The sequence below is a fragment of the Crinia signifera genome, chromosome 11 (genome assembly GCF_055691185.1).
Source record: "Crinia signifera chromosome 11, ASM5569118v1, whole genome shotgun sequence".
Classification (NCBI taxonomy): Eukaryota; Metazoa; Chordata; class Amphibia; order Anura; family Myobatrachidae; genus Crinia; species Crinia signifera.
The window spans coordinates 6,279,604-6,296,718 of record NC_139227.1 but is presented as its reverse complement, the minus strand read 5'-3'; the positions used below and the strand labels follow the sequence as shown (position 1 = coordinate 6,296,718).

Here is a 17,115-nt window from a genome sequence, read left to right as displayed (position 1 = left end):
TTGCTGTGGAAGTATCCGTAGCGAAAAACACATCTACCCTAGGTATTTGTAGTGATATTAAACCACTGTCCCGAAAGAGCAGATGGCTCCAGCCACAAGGGATCCTTGGTAGACAAAATGTCCACTGCGAAGAATGGGTCTCTAAAGGTTTGGTGGTTGATCTTTCACCTGACCAAGCATGGTTTTCCGCTGCCTGTTTTTCCCAGTCAGTGGGGAAGTGTCCTGCTCCTGGATAGCACAAAGACATTAAGCTAGGAGCCTTGGATTTTGGTCTTTACTGTGCTATCATCTGTTTCGTTACTTGAATTTCAAACAAATATAACTTTTTCATATCCTGAATGTAATGAAAAGAAGTGTAAAGCTGGGTATACAACTGGCAGACTTATCTGCAGCAACAGGGTGGGCATTTGAATTTGTGCACCTAGTTGAGATGTTGGTCATCAGAGGCCCCTGCAGCAAGTCTATGGGAGGCTGACAGGTCGCCAGTACACACTGCCATATGTGCCGAAATATCAGGCATCAGCTGGGCTGCAGGATTGATGCGATAGGTCAACCGATGCGAGAATGTTGTTGTTCGGTTATCATTAATACACATCTGCTGTACAAACGATATCCCCCAATCCATAACGTGGACAATATATCATTCTGTTCAACCCAGCTTAAGGAAGCAAAGAAGCTAACTAATAATACAAAGGTTAGCTTATATCACTTTATTTATTAACTATAATTCATACTTAATGTAACTTTATGTGAAGCATAAGCTGAGTACTTTTATTCACTTTGTAGTGTTGATTTTGCTTTGTTTTTTATACCACAGATGGAAATCCTCAAAACATGGCCTATTGGGAACACTGGAGGACTAACGTTGTCAGTGTACTCAAACATTATGATGAAGAGATCTCAGGATGACAAATAATAGGATACCTATGGTCTCATTATTATTCTTGTATTTATGTATATTGTCCAGAAGCAATATACACAGTAAAAAGGGGGATACATTCTACAAACGTACAGTATATTTAATATGTAGTTAAATACTAAGCGGACAATGTAACAGGTATACCACTTTGTACCTTTGGTCTGTGGCCTGTTGCTCTCTAAGATGCTGGAAGTATTCCTCATATTCCTTCTCTTTCCTGTGCAGCTCATCCCTGAGTATCTCTGCAGTGTGTTCCAGTTCCTCAAGGTGCCCCCGCTGTGACTCCACCACATTTTCACTGAGGACACAATGTACGAAGGTCACAGTTTTAGCAATCAACAGATTTATAAAGAGTAAATAAAACACTTTAAATGTACGTGAGCAAGTAAAATATTCCGTTTAATTGTTGTCAGATTATGTGTTCCATCACGGTATAATTATCATCACCTCTGCACAAAAACAAGTGTCACGCCCAAACAGCCAAATAATTAGAGGTTCCATACAGTGTGTAAATGTACTGTTTTTAACCAGTGATTTCTTTAAAAGAATGGAAGCTGCCAGTCTGGAAAGGTAAAAGGGAGATTTGTTTCTTTCCATTACTTTGAATTCATAGGGAGCACAGGGATACAACAGGTATAGCCTGAATAGTAAATAGTCTTCTGGGAACCAAATAGTTACATGTTTTTATCCCAGCAGCCCAGGCATCCTTCTCCACTATACCCTGCCTGTGCCCACAGCATGGGCTATTCAGTTTAGATAACAAGACCAAGGCAGGAGCAAGGAGGAGAAGGAAGAGCAGCATATACACAGAAACACACACAAGAGTGGTCAGAGAACTGGTACAAAAGGAAAAAGACCCTGCAAGCCAGGGACATCAGGATGGGTGGGTGCCATGTGACCCCTATGGAGTAGAAAAGGTTTTAACCAGGTAGGTATATACTGTAAATCTCCTTTTCTTCTTACTCCACTAGGGGTAAATGGATAAAAAATGATGTTCTAAAGCTTCTCCCCTGGTGGAATCACTGTTCATAGCCGGAGGAGTAGGCAGAACCGGCGTTGAATAGGTATATCAGATAGTCAAGAGGAACCACCTGCCCAAACTCTGTTTCAATGCCAGGTAGCACTGCTTGTGAAAACAAAACAGGACAAAAAGAGAGTACGACTTGAGGGCATCACTGGTTCGCCACAGAGCCATCACCACATCTAGAGAGGTTTTATGCAGAGAAGAGTCTTGATCATTGAAAGAAGATACTATAATCTCTCGGTTGATTTTGAACCAAGACACCACCTTAAGGAGGTAACCCTAACGATTCCTGAGAGCCAATCAATCCGAATGAAAAACAAAAAAGTGATGCGACAAGACGAGGTGCTTAATTTAGACAAGTGATGGCAGATTAGATGGTTTACGTGAAAGACTTTCTTCTTATGTCAACCGCATACAAAGAACCAAGGACAAAAATCCCATGGGGAGGCAGTCTGAATTACCGGGAAGAGTACAGATAGTTCAAATAGTTCGGCAAGTTCAAATTCCCTGGTTGCAGAAATGAAAGCGGTTCTGTGAGCCAGAATGACTTGGGTTCAAAACCAATGACTGAAGACCATGCAAAGTATGTCCACTACATGCAGGGATAGGTTCTAGCTGAAGAAGGCTTCCAGACATGAAGCATGGCACAGAAGACCCTCTCTGTAAATCCCTACACTATTAGGAAAGATGTCTCAAAAAGCCACCTGCCAAAGCTAGATGGGCCAGGTCCAGATGGAAGCATGGGCCCCTAGACAGAAGATCTGGCCAGAGAAGTAGATGCAGAGGAACATCGATGGAGAGGCTCAGAAGATCGCTCTACCACTGGATCAGAGAGCGTAGGATTGACTTAGATTAGCAGCCAAAGGCCCCACCAGAACATCTATCAAGAGAGCTCTGGGGCACCTGGTGCAGGAACAATACTTCAGCAGCTGGAGGTTGTGCCTCCACGCATTCATGTTTATATCTGGTAGGCCCCATACCAACCAGATACCCAGATGCAAAGCCCACTCGCTGGAATGTACAGTCTGGTGGCTGAGGAAGTCTGCCTCCCAATTTTGTACGCCAAAAGTGAACACCACCGACAGAGCTGGAATATGATGCTCTGCCCAATGGATGATGTGCTGCAACTGTGAGTGCTGCCCTGTTGGTTGATTAAGCGATGGCTGTCACATTGTCACAGCACCCTGAGTTCCAGGATGTTTATAGGTGACCGACTCTCCTGAGTCATTCACTGTTCCTGGAACATCTGCTGACAGAAAACCACCCTCCACTCCCAAAGAGTGGCATCAGGGATGAGCAAGATTCAGTTATGTATCCAAAAGGGACGGCCAGGTAGAAAATTATCTTCTATGCTGTGAGGTGCAGATGAGACTTGTTCCATCTTACTAGAATCTCAAGTTAAAGAGGATGGGAGAGACTGGTCACACTCCACCATTTTGAATGTTAGATCATGGAACTCAGAATTTACATGCATGAATGGATTGACAATCCATGAGGGCTGAGAAATGTACGTACCTTGGATTGTAGGACCTGAACCTTGTCTACCAAAAGCTACACCTGAAATCCAGCTAGGACCCTAATTGTAGCATAACTCAATGTAGATTTTCACCAGTTGATCATCCACCTGGGTGGAGAAGATCCACCACGGCCTGCAGTGACTAGGCCAGGAAAAAGAGGTCATCTAAAAAAGGCAAGGTTCTGACAGCTCATTGGCACAGGTGTGCTGCCATGAACTTCTTTACAGTCCAAATGTTAAGGTCTGAAATTGGTAATTATCAGGCCGAACCACAAGTCTGAGGAAGCAGTGGTGGTTGACCCATATGGAAATTTGCAAATATGCATCTCGGGCTGCAGAGTTAGACTAATGGAACAAAGTAACACCATACAGATCTTGGAGATCCCCAGATATCTGTTTAGTGATTTGAGATTGAAAATGGGTTGGAACTAACTGTCCAGTTTCTGGATTAGGAAGAAGTTGTTGAAGAAGCCTGTAGCCCTTTGAGACGGGGAACGAGATGATGACCATAAGACTAGAAGGGAGCAACTGGATTCCCTGAGAGTTTTTGCCTTTCCTATATCTGCTGGAGGATGCTTTTGAAAATTTAGTGTGCAGCCCTGAGAGACTATGGGGGAAATTTACTAAGCCAAATAGGTCTTAAAAAAATAGTATTTGTATAGTAAAATACGATTTTTTTTAGGCGTGTACGTATTTTCAGGATAGTAAATCCTGAAAATACGTATACGCCTAAAATATTAGTTAATTTGTATTTATGGCACATTCGTATTTGTATTTACAAATGTATCCATCGATAGAATATGAATAGGAATCACCATTCAAAAGAAGTATTGACATTTTTTTACAACCAGGACCTCACACCGTTTTATTTATTTTTGCACTGCAGCTTACATGGATTTGACTGAGCTGTGCAGGCTGCCTATACAAATTCGTATTAGCGGCAGTATATACGCGGTATTTGTGCATTAGCAGGACATCCACTAAGCAAATTGCTTAGTGGCCGATTCTGCGTAAGAAAATCGAATTTTATAGGGTGCGATGCCATTAAATTTACTATACACTTATATGAGATGCAATGAGATTTAGGCCCCTTCCCCCCCACGCCACCCCGGAGCGTGGTGAGCGGCAGAACGCGTCCTCCCGACCTTTTCATACCCCCACTATCCACATCGGCGTGGAGTTGATTTTATATATTGCGGTGAGCGCAGTGAGCAACCGAGCCCAAAGCGTGGCGAGCGCAGCTTGCACCAGGCTCGGTGGCTCGCTGCGCTCGCTACACTATATAAGATCAACTCCATGCCGACGTAGATAGTGGTAGTATGAAAAGGTCGGGAGGACCAGCCAGTTCATAGTAAATAGGAAGAGTAACCTAGAAGTTGCCATCTCAAGTGAGGGGGCAAGGGTGTGTATCCAATGCTGTAGAATGGCCTTTCTACCAACAGCTGATAAGATCTCCAAGAGTTTTTTTATCATGTTTGGGAGTAGAGGTCTCGTCTGCAACATATCCAAACAGCACCCATGCTTCATTACAGTGAAAAGTAAATTTCAATGAGGAGGCCGCAAAATTATGTAGAGCGTTCCAAAAAGTTTGGATGTGGGCAGGTCCATAGACAGTGGTACAAGTCAGCATCATCAAAGTGCCAATTGGGGCAGTCTGAGGAATTAGCGGTACCCATCAACGCCTAGGTGAGAAGTAAGCCCGGTGTAGGATTTTGTAAGACATCTCCTGGTAGGAACTAGCGGGAATAAGCTGAGGTTTAAGAGAAATGTATCTTAAAAGTTCTCAGAATTGAGCGTGTGAGGCCTGTGAGGCCCATTTGTGAAGTCCCGGTAGGTCCGAGTCAGGGTCAAGTTCGGGGTGAATACGTGCATATATTGTTGATATAGAATGAGTACAGGTACGAATGACAGAATCAAGAGGGTTTGTAATGTCTTGGGGTTGTAGTTTGGAAAGATTGAACTGTAGGTAATGCATGGCTGTGAAAACGTGACACAGCTTCGTCAAAGGTTAACGGAGTATGTGAAGTGTTTAATAAATGTCGCAGAGATAGAATGCAAGAAGAGCGCCAGGTAGTGAAGGGAGATGTGGTGTCGCCCTTCTGGAATTCAAAATTGACAAAAAGGGGGAGGGGAGCCTGCATTCTGAATGTGCTCCACCGGAGACAGTAATTCCCACCTGACAGTTTAATACGGGTGCCTTGGATCAGGAGTACAGCAGTAATACAGTACTAATTGCCATCATTAGTTTATCTACATCTAATTGTGACTTGGACTCCATGGGTACTAAAGAAGTCTCAATGTCAGAGGCGACTGGCATCATATTACAAGGGAACCTTGGAATCCAAATTGCAACGGGGGTGGGGGGTGGGGGGCTATGAATCACATACATACAGGTTTCTGATCTCTGCTCTGGCTTCTTCAAGCAAACTGTGGCCATATCTTGGAAGAGCAGCCTGGGTGGCTCTGGAGGCGACGTCAGGATTCTGTGTACGCATTCCTGCAACGGCATGAACAAGTGTTATAGCATATAAGGTCGGTGGGTTAACCCCTATAATGTAAGCGACCTACCAAATGAGGTTACCTTGACATGAGGTGGGCAGGCTCATGATATTATCCTTGTATATGATACATAAACATTTACATGTTATAACCTACCAGATATAAAGAAAGAGATCTGCGGAGCTCCCAGTCCAGTGCCCTGCACAATACTCAATAATACACCTAGATTCACACCACAATTTATGAGCCATAAAACGATCATACACAAACAATAGCGATTAGCAAATACAGGTTCATTATGAAGAATGATAAAAAAGAGCGAGAAGGTGCATAGTCAGCGACATAGAGGACACACATCAAATATTTTGTCTTTCTGACCCCTCGGAATTGCGAGAATCATTCAATAAACCATCTAGTGTGCACCCAGCTTCAGAATTTAAAAATACAGCAATATCTCCTACTCCACTCCAGCATTTTACTGACACATATATATATATATATATATATATATATATATATATATATATATATATATATATATATGTATACACATACATACATACTGTACATACGTACATACATACATACAGGGGGCCCAGCTCTCACTACTACAAACTAACTCACCTTAACAGTCAAATAATCAATTAAATAAATAATGGGGTTTTAGTTCATGAATTGATCAACCAGTTGTTAGTGTAGGACTTGCAGTGAAATGGGGTCCCTTGTCGATATTTCAGTCTTTGGAATACACAGATAAGGGAGACCCGATCTGTATACATTAGGCTACAACAGTGGTTCCCACACTTTTTGAATCACGGCACTCTACAGAATATTTTTCACGGCACCCCTCGGCCAAACGTTTGTAACTGAGAATTTCCGATTTTTTATTTTATTTTTTATTAAATAGTGATTAAATTTTATCCTTAGGTCCAGTTATGTGGTGAGGAACATGATTCACTTCTGTTTACCCACATATTCATTGGCCATAAATAATTTGAATTGGTTCTGGACCACCAACCTGAAGCACCCTGCAAGTGTTCCGAGGCACCCCAGGGAACCTAGGCGCACAGTTTGGGAACCACTGGGCTACAATATTCTGGTGTGCAATTTAAACTCAGATATATAAGCAATTGGTTGCATACAAATTTTACCATTTATTTTTGAAAAATAATTCTATGTAAAACATATGTACACAAATGAATGTAAAGCAGTAATCATACATAGCTTTTTTTCTTCTTAAAATACTATAGGAAGTTAAGTACAGGCAGGGGTAGCCCACTCCAGTCCCAGAGAGCTACCAACAGTTAACGTTTTCTATGTCTCCTGATAGAATCACAAGGGAAGTATTTAGCTCCACCTGTGGATCTTTTAAAATGTGTCAGTCAGTAATGAGTGCACCTGTGTACCTGCGAGGTGAGCTGGAAAATGTTAACTGTTGGTAGCTCTTGAGGACTGGAGTTGGCTACCCCTGCTTTAAAGGTATGTAGGGGGATTTTGATTCGATTTATTTGTGAGGGAAACCAGTTACGGCTGCTAGCCAGTCACAACTCACAACATGGCGGAGGGAGAGGGTGTTACAATGTTACAGAAATGTGTTAGAGATGGTGGTGGTCATTGAAATATGTAAAAGCTGAAGAAATATGTGTACGTTAAATGTAAATTAATACATTTGCCAATACATCCAAAAAACTATTTTCACATTGTCATTAAGGGGAAAACTGTTTTTTTTTTTTTCCATTTTGAAATAAGGCTGTAACATTACAAAATGTGGAAAAAGGAAGTGCTGTGGATACTCTCCGGATGCACTGTGTGTGTGTGTGTGTGTGTGTGTGTGTGTATATAATATAAATAAAATTGTTTAATGGATTGCTGCTTTAAATTACAAATATTTATGCAATAAAATATGTGGTACTTGTTTCCTAGCACGGCGCCCATCGCATCGTATACCATAAGACTAAATATGGTATACAATGGGATGCGATGGGATGTGATATTGTACAATAAAATATCGTATCGCATCGTATGCCATACAATGCGATGTAATACGATTTCTTATTGTACAACCACCCTGATGGGTCCTTACAATGTTAAATGCCCCCCCATTGTCAACGCCACCCCCAGGATCAACGCCAACCCGAAGTGTGGTGAGCGCAGCGAGCACGCGAGGGGCGGCGGTACGCGTCATCCAACCTTTTCACACCCCCACTATCCATGTCAGCGTGGAGTCGATTTTAGATAGTGTGGCGAGCCACGCTTCGGGCACGGTGGCTCGCTGCGCTCGCCACACTATCTAAAATCAACTCATTGATCCTGGGGGTGGCGTTGACAATGGGGGGCATTTAACATTGTAAGGACCCATCAGGGTGGTTGTACAATAAAAAATCATATACCATCGCATCGCATGCGGCTATATGGCATGCAATGCGATCGCATAAGATGCCATAAGATGAAAATCTTGGGCGCCGTGCTAGGAAACAAGTACCAAATATTTTAAGAAATATATAAATGCATTAGCAGGAGGAATTCATCTAGAACACATACATACCTCTACGGATGTTCTCTTGCATTAATACGCCCTCACTGACTTTTCGTATTCCAGAGTTAATACGGGATTGTATGTAATTGTACGGCGTGTGTCGATGGCCCTGGGTTTGCAGTTGCTGCTTAGCGGCTATTAAGCGGTTCTGTAAACCCTCTTTCTGCTTCTCCAGCTCACGTACATTCTCCTGCAGCTGCTCAATCATCTCTTCGAGCTCCACATCCTTCCCAGATCTTCTTGGAACTAAGGACCCAGGTTCTGCTTTTTTCTTGTCCTGCATTAATCGTATTAACTTTGTAGCCATCCTGTGCAAGAAAAGCAGTAAATCATATGCGTTGGAATTGGCACAGAAAAAGAACTCGATTCAAAAAACGGAAAATAAAATACATTTCATTTTACATAACAACATAAATCTGTCAGTTTTAAAATTGGTTATGAATGCGAAGGCCATGTATAATTCCAGAACACTTCCATACATGTAGAACACTGTTTACGGGTTTACACTAAATGGTTCTTATATTCTTACAAGACTTCCCTAAAACAGAACTACAAGTTTTCCAAACACTGTCGTCTACCAAGTCTTTCTTCTATAACCCTGAGTGTCTAATTATAGTGTACGCAAGACTTTATGGGACATTAACGGGGAATTTAATTAGCTGACATAATTTAGCACACGCTAATTGATCCCCTGAGGCTATCCAATTAGCCTCACATGCAGCCCCATCTTGATGAGGATGTTTTGTGAGGGACCTCACCAGGCTCCTAAAAAAAAAAGATCCAATAAGTATCCAGTTTTCATAAAGCCGGCGCTGTTAACAGCGAACTTATCATGGAGTTTATTATGTGTTAACAAAAGGAAAACGGAAATTTAAAGGGTGCAAGAAACGGGCAAAAGGGCAAAAACACTCAAGGCTTCCCCTATTTTTCCAAACCAGTTACATTTTCAGGGCTACTTGAATCCACCCTTAAGTGCAATGCAATTGCCTCTGTCAAAAGAAAAATGACTGCTCTAAAGTTTTCTATGTGTAACTTAAAAAAATGATTGTTTGCGTGTCATAGAATATTTGTGGAAAAGCGCTTTTTCATTTTCATTGGGGCAATTAAATTCTTGGAGATGTGTTGTAATGTTCGGCAGCACAGATCACAGAGAATGAATTACCATACAGCAAATACTGAAAATTGTGGCTGCAAAATGCCAGCGAACCGACCGTTTCACTGGCAAATCTGCATGGACTTGTTCCCCTTGTCTTGTATGTCAGTGACAAATTTAAATAACTACAGTCTCCTTGTTGCCACATGCATGATTAAGTTTATATATTAACCAATGAGTCCGTTCAAAGCAAATTCTTCGGAAGTTAATCTGCTAGCATGTGATTGCCTCTGTGTTTGTGCATGTGTGGGAGAGAAAGAGATGGATGTGTTTCGCAGACACACATATATATATATATATATATATATATATATATATATATATATATATATATATATATATATATATATATATGATAAGATTAGAGTGGAACTTTACGAGAAAGACAATTATAAATGTAGGAACGCACGGTCATGAAGTATAGAAAGTAATTTGTACTTAACACATGTAATTATTGTGTCTTTGTCCATATTGTGTATGCAATTTCGCAAAAAGTCAGTTCAGACTGATTTTATGGGGACAGCTGCAAAATCAAAATGTGGCCTAGCTCCTCATTAAGGCCCCTATTCAGATCTGATCGCAGTACAAATTTGTGCTCAAAATGGGCAAAACCATGTGCACTGCAGGTGGGGCAGATGTAACATGTGCAGAGAGAATTAGATTTGGGTGGGGTTTTACTTCAAAGTGAGATCTATATTGCAGTGTAAAAATAAAACAGCCAGTATTTACCCTGCACAGAAAAAAAATAACTCACCCAAATCTAACTCTCTCTATACATGTTACATCTGCCCCACCTGCAGTGAACATGGTTTTGCCCATTTTCCAAACAAATTTGTACTGCGATCAGATCTGAATAAGGGCCTATGTGTAAGCTGGCCATACATCTACGGATCGATCTGTCGGTTGGAACAAAACCCTGGTATATCTGAGTGACCATGTTCGACAGTTTTCCAGGATTTCAAAACAAATGGTCGACGGTCATTTGCTGTCATCCATTACCAGGTTTTTGTTCCAACCAGCCAGATCTGACAACCAATCTGTAGATGTATGGCCAGCTTAAGGTGGGCAAATAAGTGCGAATGCAGAAAACGAAATGCTCTGCAGCAAAACCGGCATATTTTGTGACCTATAATTTCAGTATACATAGCTCTCTACTAGAAGGGGATGGGATCTGTCTTCTTGCATTGCCTCCCCGAACAGGACTTGTTTGCAAAGCAGGCTAAAGCAAATAAGCGATCTATAGCAATGTTCCTGACATCTATGACATTGCAATTCTCTACCTCCTGACAGTATTGTGGTTTATTTGCTTTACCATAAGCTCGTCGGGTGCATGTAAGCATTTCACATTTTGCGGCTACATTTGAAAAATCCTGCAGTTGGGATATGTAACGGGGACCACTCCTATTCTCCAATTAACACAAAGATGAAAAGGAATGTGAAAGTCAGCAAAATAGGAGTCTACGGCTGAAGCCTCCAGTGCAGAGTGGAATAATACTTTGCAGATTTTGATAGAACTATTACTGCCTGTGAAAGGACCCTTTGAAGATAATTGAAACCACTGGGTAGCAATCTGCTTTATAGCACTGACAAATAACAGTTTCCTAGGGCTTATCATTTAAGTGTGGTAAAATAGAGAAAGAAAGAAAGAAAAAAAATCAGACATATTTAGTCCATATGTAGGAGAAGCCAAGCCTCGCATGACAAGCTGTTTGTTACTGGACAGAGTTGTGTTATATGGACACAAGGGGCCAGCTCTAATATTTCAAAATAGTTTGTGGACCGCAAAGATCTTGCTCATAAACAGGAGTGTTAGAAGGATTTGGGGTATTTCCACCTTTTGTGTTAAGTGTAAACGGAGATTATAGAGAAATGAAGACCAGATTTCATGTGGTCTCAAACCAATAAATACGCTGCAGTCTCTCTTGCAACAAAAATGTAGTTGGGTGTTTTTACTTGTATATCAGTAGTGTACCCGCATAACCAACTGTTATATTATGTGATACATAACGTAAGCTTAAGAAACAAGATACAGATCCGATATCCAACTGATAAAGGTTTACCTAATAGATGGCATAGTCTGTACAGCTCAAATCCTTAAGAGCTGTATTAATATAATAATCATATGATCTGCAAAACTGGAAACCAAATGTCATCATCTAATCATTTAAGTATAAAGGTCCATACAAACTTTACCCAGTGTGTATGGCCAGCGATGAAGTGCACATTGTTGGCTGGAAAACTGCTCAGTGTGTAAGCACTGAGCGGTTTTCACTGGGGTGATCGTAGATAGACTGAAAAGCCGTTAGTTTGTCCTGTCAATCAGGATGATGGACAGCGATGCATCAGTGCTCACAGCTCATCACCCGACCATATACACTAGGCGGCTTTGAGCTGAAAGCAGCTGCATGTCAAAAAGTGAGCAGTTTCCAGCTCAAAATAGTCTATTGTGTATGGGCCTTAAAAATTCCCTATACTAAAGGCATGGAACAAAAGAAATTAGTATAGAAGCAGTGTTATACCCCTTTCAGATGGCACCTAATTACCGGGTTCATGCCGGTTTGTTGCCAGTTCGACCCGGTAATAGGTGCAATCTGAAAGAGCTTACTGGGTCCAGCAACCAGGCATTACGAACCGGTAAAGAAAAGGGTTCTTACTGGTTTGTTGCCGGGTTGCTGTGCAGTGTGAACGGGTTAACCTGGTCAAACGACCTGGCAATATTGCCGGGTTGCGGAAGAGGCCTGAAATGCAGGCCTGAACCGCTTCAAAATTCTGATGCGACCCTGCATTTTGCGATATGAACGCAGTATTATTGTGTCACTAAGGGCCTGATTCAGAGATGCAGCTGTTGTGTAAAAATATGCCAATGACACAGGAGGTAAAAAGAGGTCTCCTGACGGCTTCTGTAATCCACTGCGGCATCTGTAGACGCGGCATTGGATCATCTTCTTGGACTTTGGTCATCTGAATAGTTGGACTGACAAAATCTTATTTTTGTCACAGCGAGTGAAAGATCTTAATATATTTCGTCATGGCAAATGAGGAAGACGCATCTGTGAGAAGTCAGATTTTTGTTATTGAATTTGTGGCCATCTCCTGACCTCAATATCATTGAGCCACTCTGGGGAGATCTAAAACCTGCAGTTCATGCAACACAGCCCAAGAATGTTCAGGAACTGGAGGCTTTTTGCAAAGAAGAATGGGCAGCTTTACCATCTGAGAAAATAAAGAGCCTCGGCCACAACTACCACAAAATACTTCAAGGTGTCATTGATGTTAAAGGGGGCAATACACGGTATTAAGAACTAGGCTTCACCCAACCACTAACCATCAGTGACAGAAAAGTTTGTGAGTTATCTTTCATATTCTCTGACAAATGACCAGAAAATCACACATTCTGCTGCTAGGGTATGTAAGCTTATGAGCACAACTGTAAGTGAATGCTTCACAACACAATTGATACAATCTTAATAATGTTATTGAAATATCACTCCGTCCATTAAAAGCAATAGTGAAACCCAAATTTCCCTCTTATATAAAATGTTCTAAATGGTTTAAAAAGGAGAATCCATATATAGAAAAACCAATATTGCTCAATATCCATATATAATGGTGAACATCCATATACATGTATGTATATGCGTGTACATATGTATGTGTGTATGTATATATATATATATATATATATATATATATATATATATATATATATTTTCTATTAATATTTTTATGATTGTTTAATTTCTTAATTATTATTCGTACCATGATATGTTTTAAATATATATCCCTCTGAATCAATAATATAGATACCTATTGTTTTATATTAGTAATCTTGTGGTTTAAACTACATATAAAGCCTGTTACTATAGTTACCTTATTGTGTACTAAATATAACTATTGCGGTCACATGACACTGAACAAACTCTTTCTCGGTCTATAAACTTCATTTCCGTGGTATGTGACTAAAGGTTCCCATACACTTAGCCGGTTTGGTCTGATTTGGCCGATTGCAACCAATCGGGCTGATAAATCAGACCAAATCGGCTGTCCCTGACGTGCCGTCAGGTCCGATGCATGATCCCGTGCTCATTGGACCCGAGCAGGTGGTCGGACCTGCTGTCCATCCGACCACCCGTCCTGGGACCTCCCTCCTGGCGGCTTGGCGGGCGGGGAGCAGGGATGCATGCAGGCCGTCAAAACAATTGTGGCGGATCGCACGTATCCCTGCCGCCCAGGAAGGTCCCGGCGGTTCGCAGGGTATCGGGTGTCCGTACACTGCTACGAGACATCGCAGCAGTGTATGGGCACTCTTACTCTGGGACCATGATTGGATACATGGTAACACAATGTCACGGTTCGCGGGATGGAAGTGTAAGTGTCCCTTCCTCCTCCCCGGGTCTCCACAATGAATGTGTATGAATTTGTTGTAATATCATCATCCACTAAATAAATACTCATTGGGACTATGCTGGCTACATGGTAACAACATGCTTCATCATGGTATTGAAGATGTCCAAAGTCCAAATAATATCTATTCTATATGCTATTAGTAGTATTGACTTTACTCATTGTATATTTCTATATACATGCACTTGTATATACACACTATATACTTGCAATTTTAATATGGGATTCTATATGGAATATCTTCATATTGTGTAATTAAATAGTTTACTTTCAGAAGATACCGTTCCCACCATTTTTCATGACTTTTTCTTTAAGAAAGTTTTACAGCCAGTGCTGGTACACGCCTGGTTTTTCATGATACGTTATATTGGGGATTGACAACCCAACCTGTTGCAGTTAATAGCTCACCTTCTTCTTGTCATGAGGATAGACCTACTGCTATCTAGCGGCTTGGAGCTGTAGCTCCATCCGCCTCATTGTTAATGCGGCACTTCAGAGATTCTTTGATGTGCTGGGCTTATTTGCATGGGATGCTGATAATTTGGCATCGCTTTTTGGCTTGGATCTCTAATAGAGTGGTGAGGGAGTGAGTGGCACCGCTTTCCTCCCACCCAGTGGTAGAACTACAGAGGGTGCAGGAAGTGCAGCTGCACAGCAAGAACACAGCTGAGCGGGTGGGGGGGGGGGGGGAGAGACCCAGCGGGGAACAGCACTTGCCGGCGCTTCCTCCACCCCCAGTGCGAGTGAGAAGCAGCTACCTGCGCCTCCTGTGTCCTGTCTCCGCCCACCTAGCGCATGTAAGCGGAAGAGAAAAAGTGGAAACTAATCAGCAAAACGCGTCGGTGGTCAAAGGAGTAAGCACCCAAGGACGTCTGTTCCAGTATTGATTCCAACATTAATTCCAGTATCCGACTGTTCAGTTCAAGATCATAACCTCACGGTGAGATCTTGAACTGAATATATTATTTATATACACATACATACATATACACATACAAACACACACACACACACACACACACACACATATATACACAAATACACACGAGAACAACCCTGGCATAACTAAATCTATATATCTAGGTGGATATGTCATAGGTGGGTGTGGAAATATAGATTACATTACCTACAAAGATAACGCATTGCCAACATACTGGTTTGTTCTGTCAAACCCAAGTCATATGAAAGCAAGTTTCAGCTGGCTGATGAATGTTACTGCACCATCCAGTCTTCTGAGAATAAAAGCCATAGTTTAATAATTTGGGAGTCGGACGACGGCCTGACAGTGTGGCAAGCTCAGCATGGAGTAGAGATGGGTCGTTCGCGAACGAAGCGGTTCTTTTGAACGGATCCCATAAAAGACTGAGTGAGCCGCCGATCCCAAAAAGGTGATCCGTCGTTCTTTTACTTTCAGTTTCGTTTTTCATTACAATGCATTTGTCTGATCTCAGCACTGCCACCTGTGGCAGCTGAGATGTACTAACTCTGGAGACTGAGTTCAGTGCTGTGACTGCAAGTGAAAGAAAGAATAACAAGGCTGCTGCTGGTAGGGATGGCCATCGGTGCAGACACCATCGATGGTTGCCAGCGATGGCGATTCTGCACCCAGCCATCGATCAGTGTTTTACTCGGTTATGTATGTTCTTATTTGTACAGATCACTGTTTAAAAAAAAAAAAAGGAAAAAAAAAATGGCAATAAATGATTGTAAAACAAATTATGCTTCTTATTATCAATTACCCCTTCTTTCAAAGTGAATCGATGATCCGCCTAAAAGATACAGATCTTTTCACTGACTGATCTGCTGGATCCCAGCTCTCGTTAGTGACCGGTTTTGCCCATCACTAGCGTGGAGAGCCCGTGAGGGGCTTCTTTGTGCTCATCCCTTGTTGTACCAGTGGTCTGGATTCCGATGTCAGTATTCCGTTTTATTTATTCCACAATTACTATTGTTAGACAGTAACTAGTTTTATGCAAATATTCTATTTTTTAATCAGTATGTTATATTTGCACTGAGATATTAGGGTAAGTAGGAGGTACAAGGAAGGGGAAGGAAATGCAAACACTAAAATATAAAGAGCTAATAATTGGTGACAAATGAACTTGAAAACACAATTAAAGGTAAAGGTAAATTATTAGAGATCAATTTTGAATCATTTTAAATCAGTGTAAATCAACGTTGTGTTCTGGGGGTAACCCGCACATTGATTTACATTTAAAAATCAGAAAAATTAGTCTGTTAGCAAATGTGTGTTTTAATCACTGAAACCCAACATCAATATATAGGATTTCAAATTTATTAAAATATATCAAAACCAAATTTATTAAATTTAACCCTCAGAGATTCTTTAAACTAAATTATGATTAAGCTAAAAAAACGAATGCATTGTATAATGTATAGACACATTTTCAATGTTTCACTTCCTTAATATAATTAGCTACCAAAATCTTCTGAGGCATAAACACAGGGCAATTATAGCCAATTTGTATGCGCTGTGATTAGGTAGTTTAGAAATGAAGCACAGATCGCTCCGTGTGTATTGCCCCTGGCGACGTTGCTAAGCGGTCCCGCACTTTGCTATTGCCTGACTACATATATATGAATGCAGTATATATATATATATATATATCTAGCGATTGGCAGTGATCTCTCTCCAAAGAACACTGGCTAATTGCACATCACTGGTGCATCACTGTGCGCTGAGGGACACTGAATCGCTGAGCACTGAGGTCACTCGCTGTACGGGGCATTAGTTACAACTTGATTCCGGTGAAAATATGAAAATCCTGTTATAATCTCTAGGAAACTGTATCATACTTCGAAAAAGTAAAAGCCCTGGATAGGCAACACGTCAGGGGGGGCAGGGACAAAGCTGACATCACTTGGACCCGCCCCCATGCCAGAAAACACTGTGATTCTTGGGCCGCGGAGCTACCACATCATTTTAGCCCTGCCCCTTCTCTATGGACCCGCGATTTATGGTAATTGAACCTGCGGGGGTTCTGGCCAGCAAGTGGGAGACTTGCAAACTTCCCGGGGAGTCGGACCCGATTTCCAGGAGGGT

At 41.6% G+C, this 17,115-nt stretch overlaps 1 protein-coding gene across 1 annotated transcript in view; it reads right to left on the bottom strand.

The window, feature by feature from the left end:
• Positions 1-17,115, bottom strand: part of RPGRIP1L (RPGRIP1 like) — a 115,671-nt gene that overhangs the window by 81,380 nt on the left and 17,176 nt on the right. The window contains exons 4-6 of the mRNA XM_083164966.1: positions 8,504-8,802; positions 5,851-5,956; positions 1,074-1,217 (exon numbers count right to left, since the gene is read on the bottom strand). Coding sequence (XP_083021092.1) covers positions 1,074-1,217; positions 5,851-5,956; positions 8,504-8,802 — 549 coding nt within the window. The remainder of the gene's footprint in view (positions 1-1,073; positions 1,218-5,850; positions 5,957-8,503; positions 8,803-17,115) is intronic.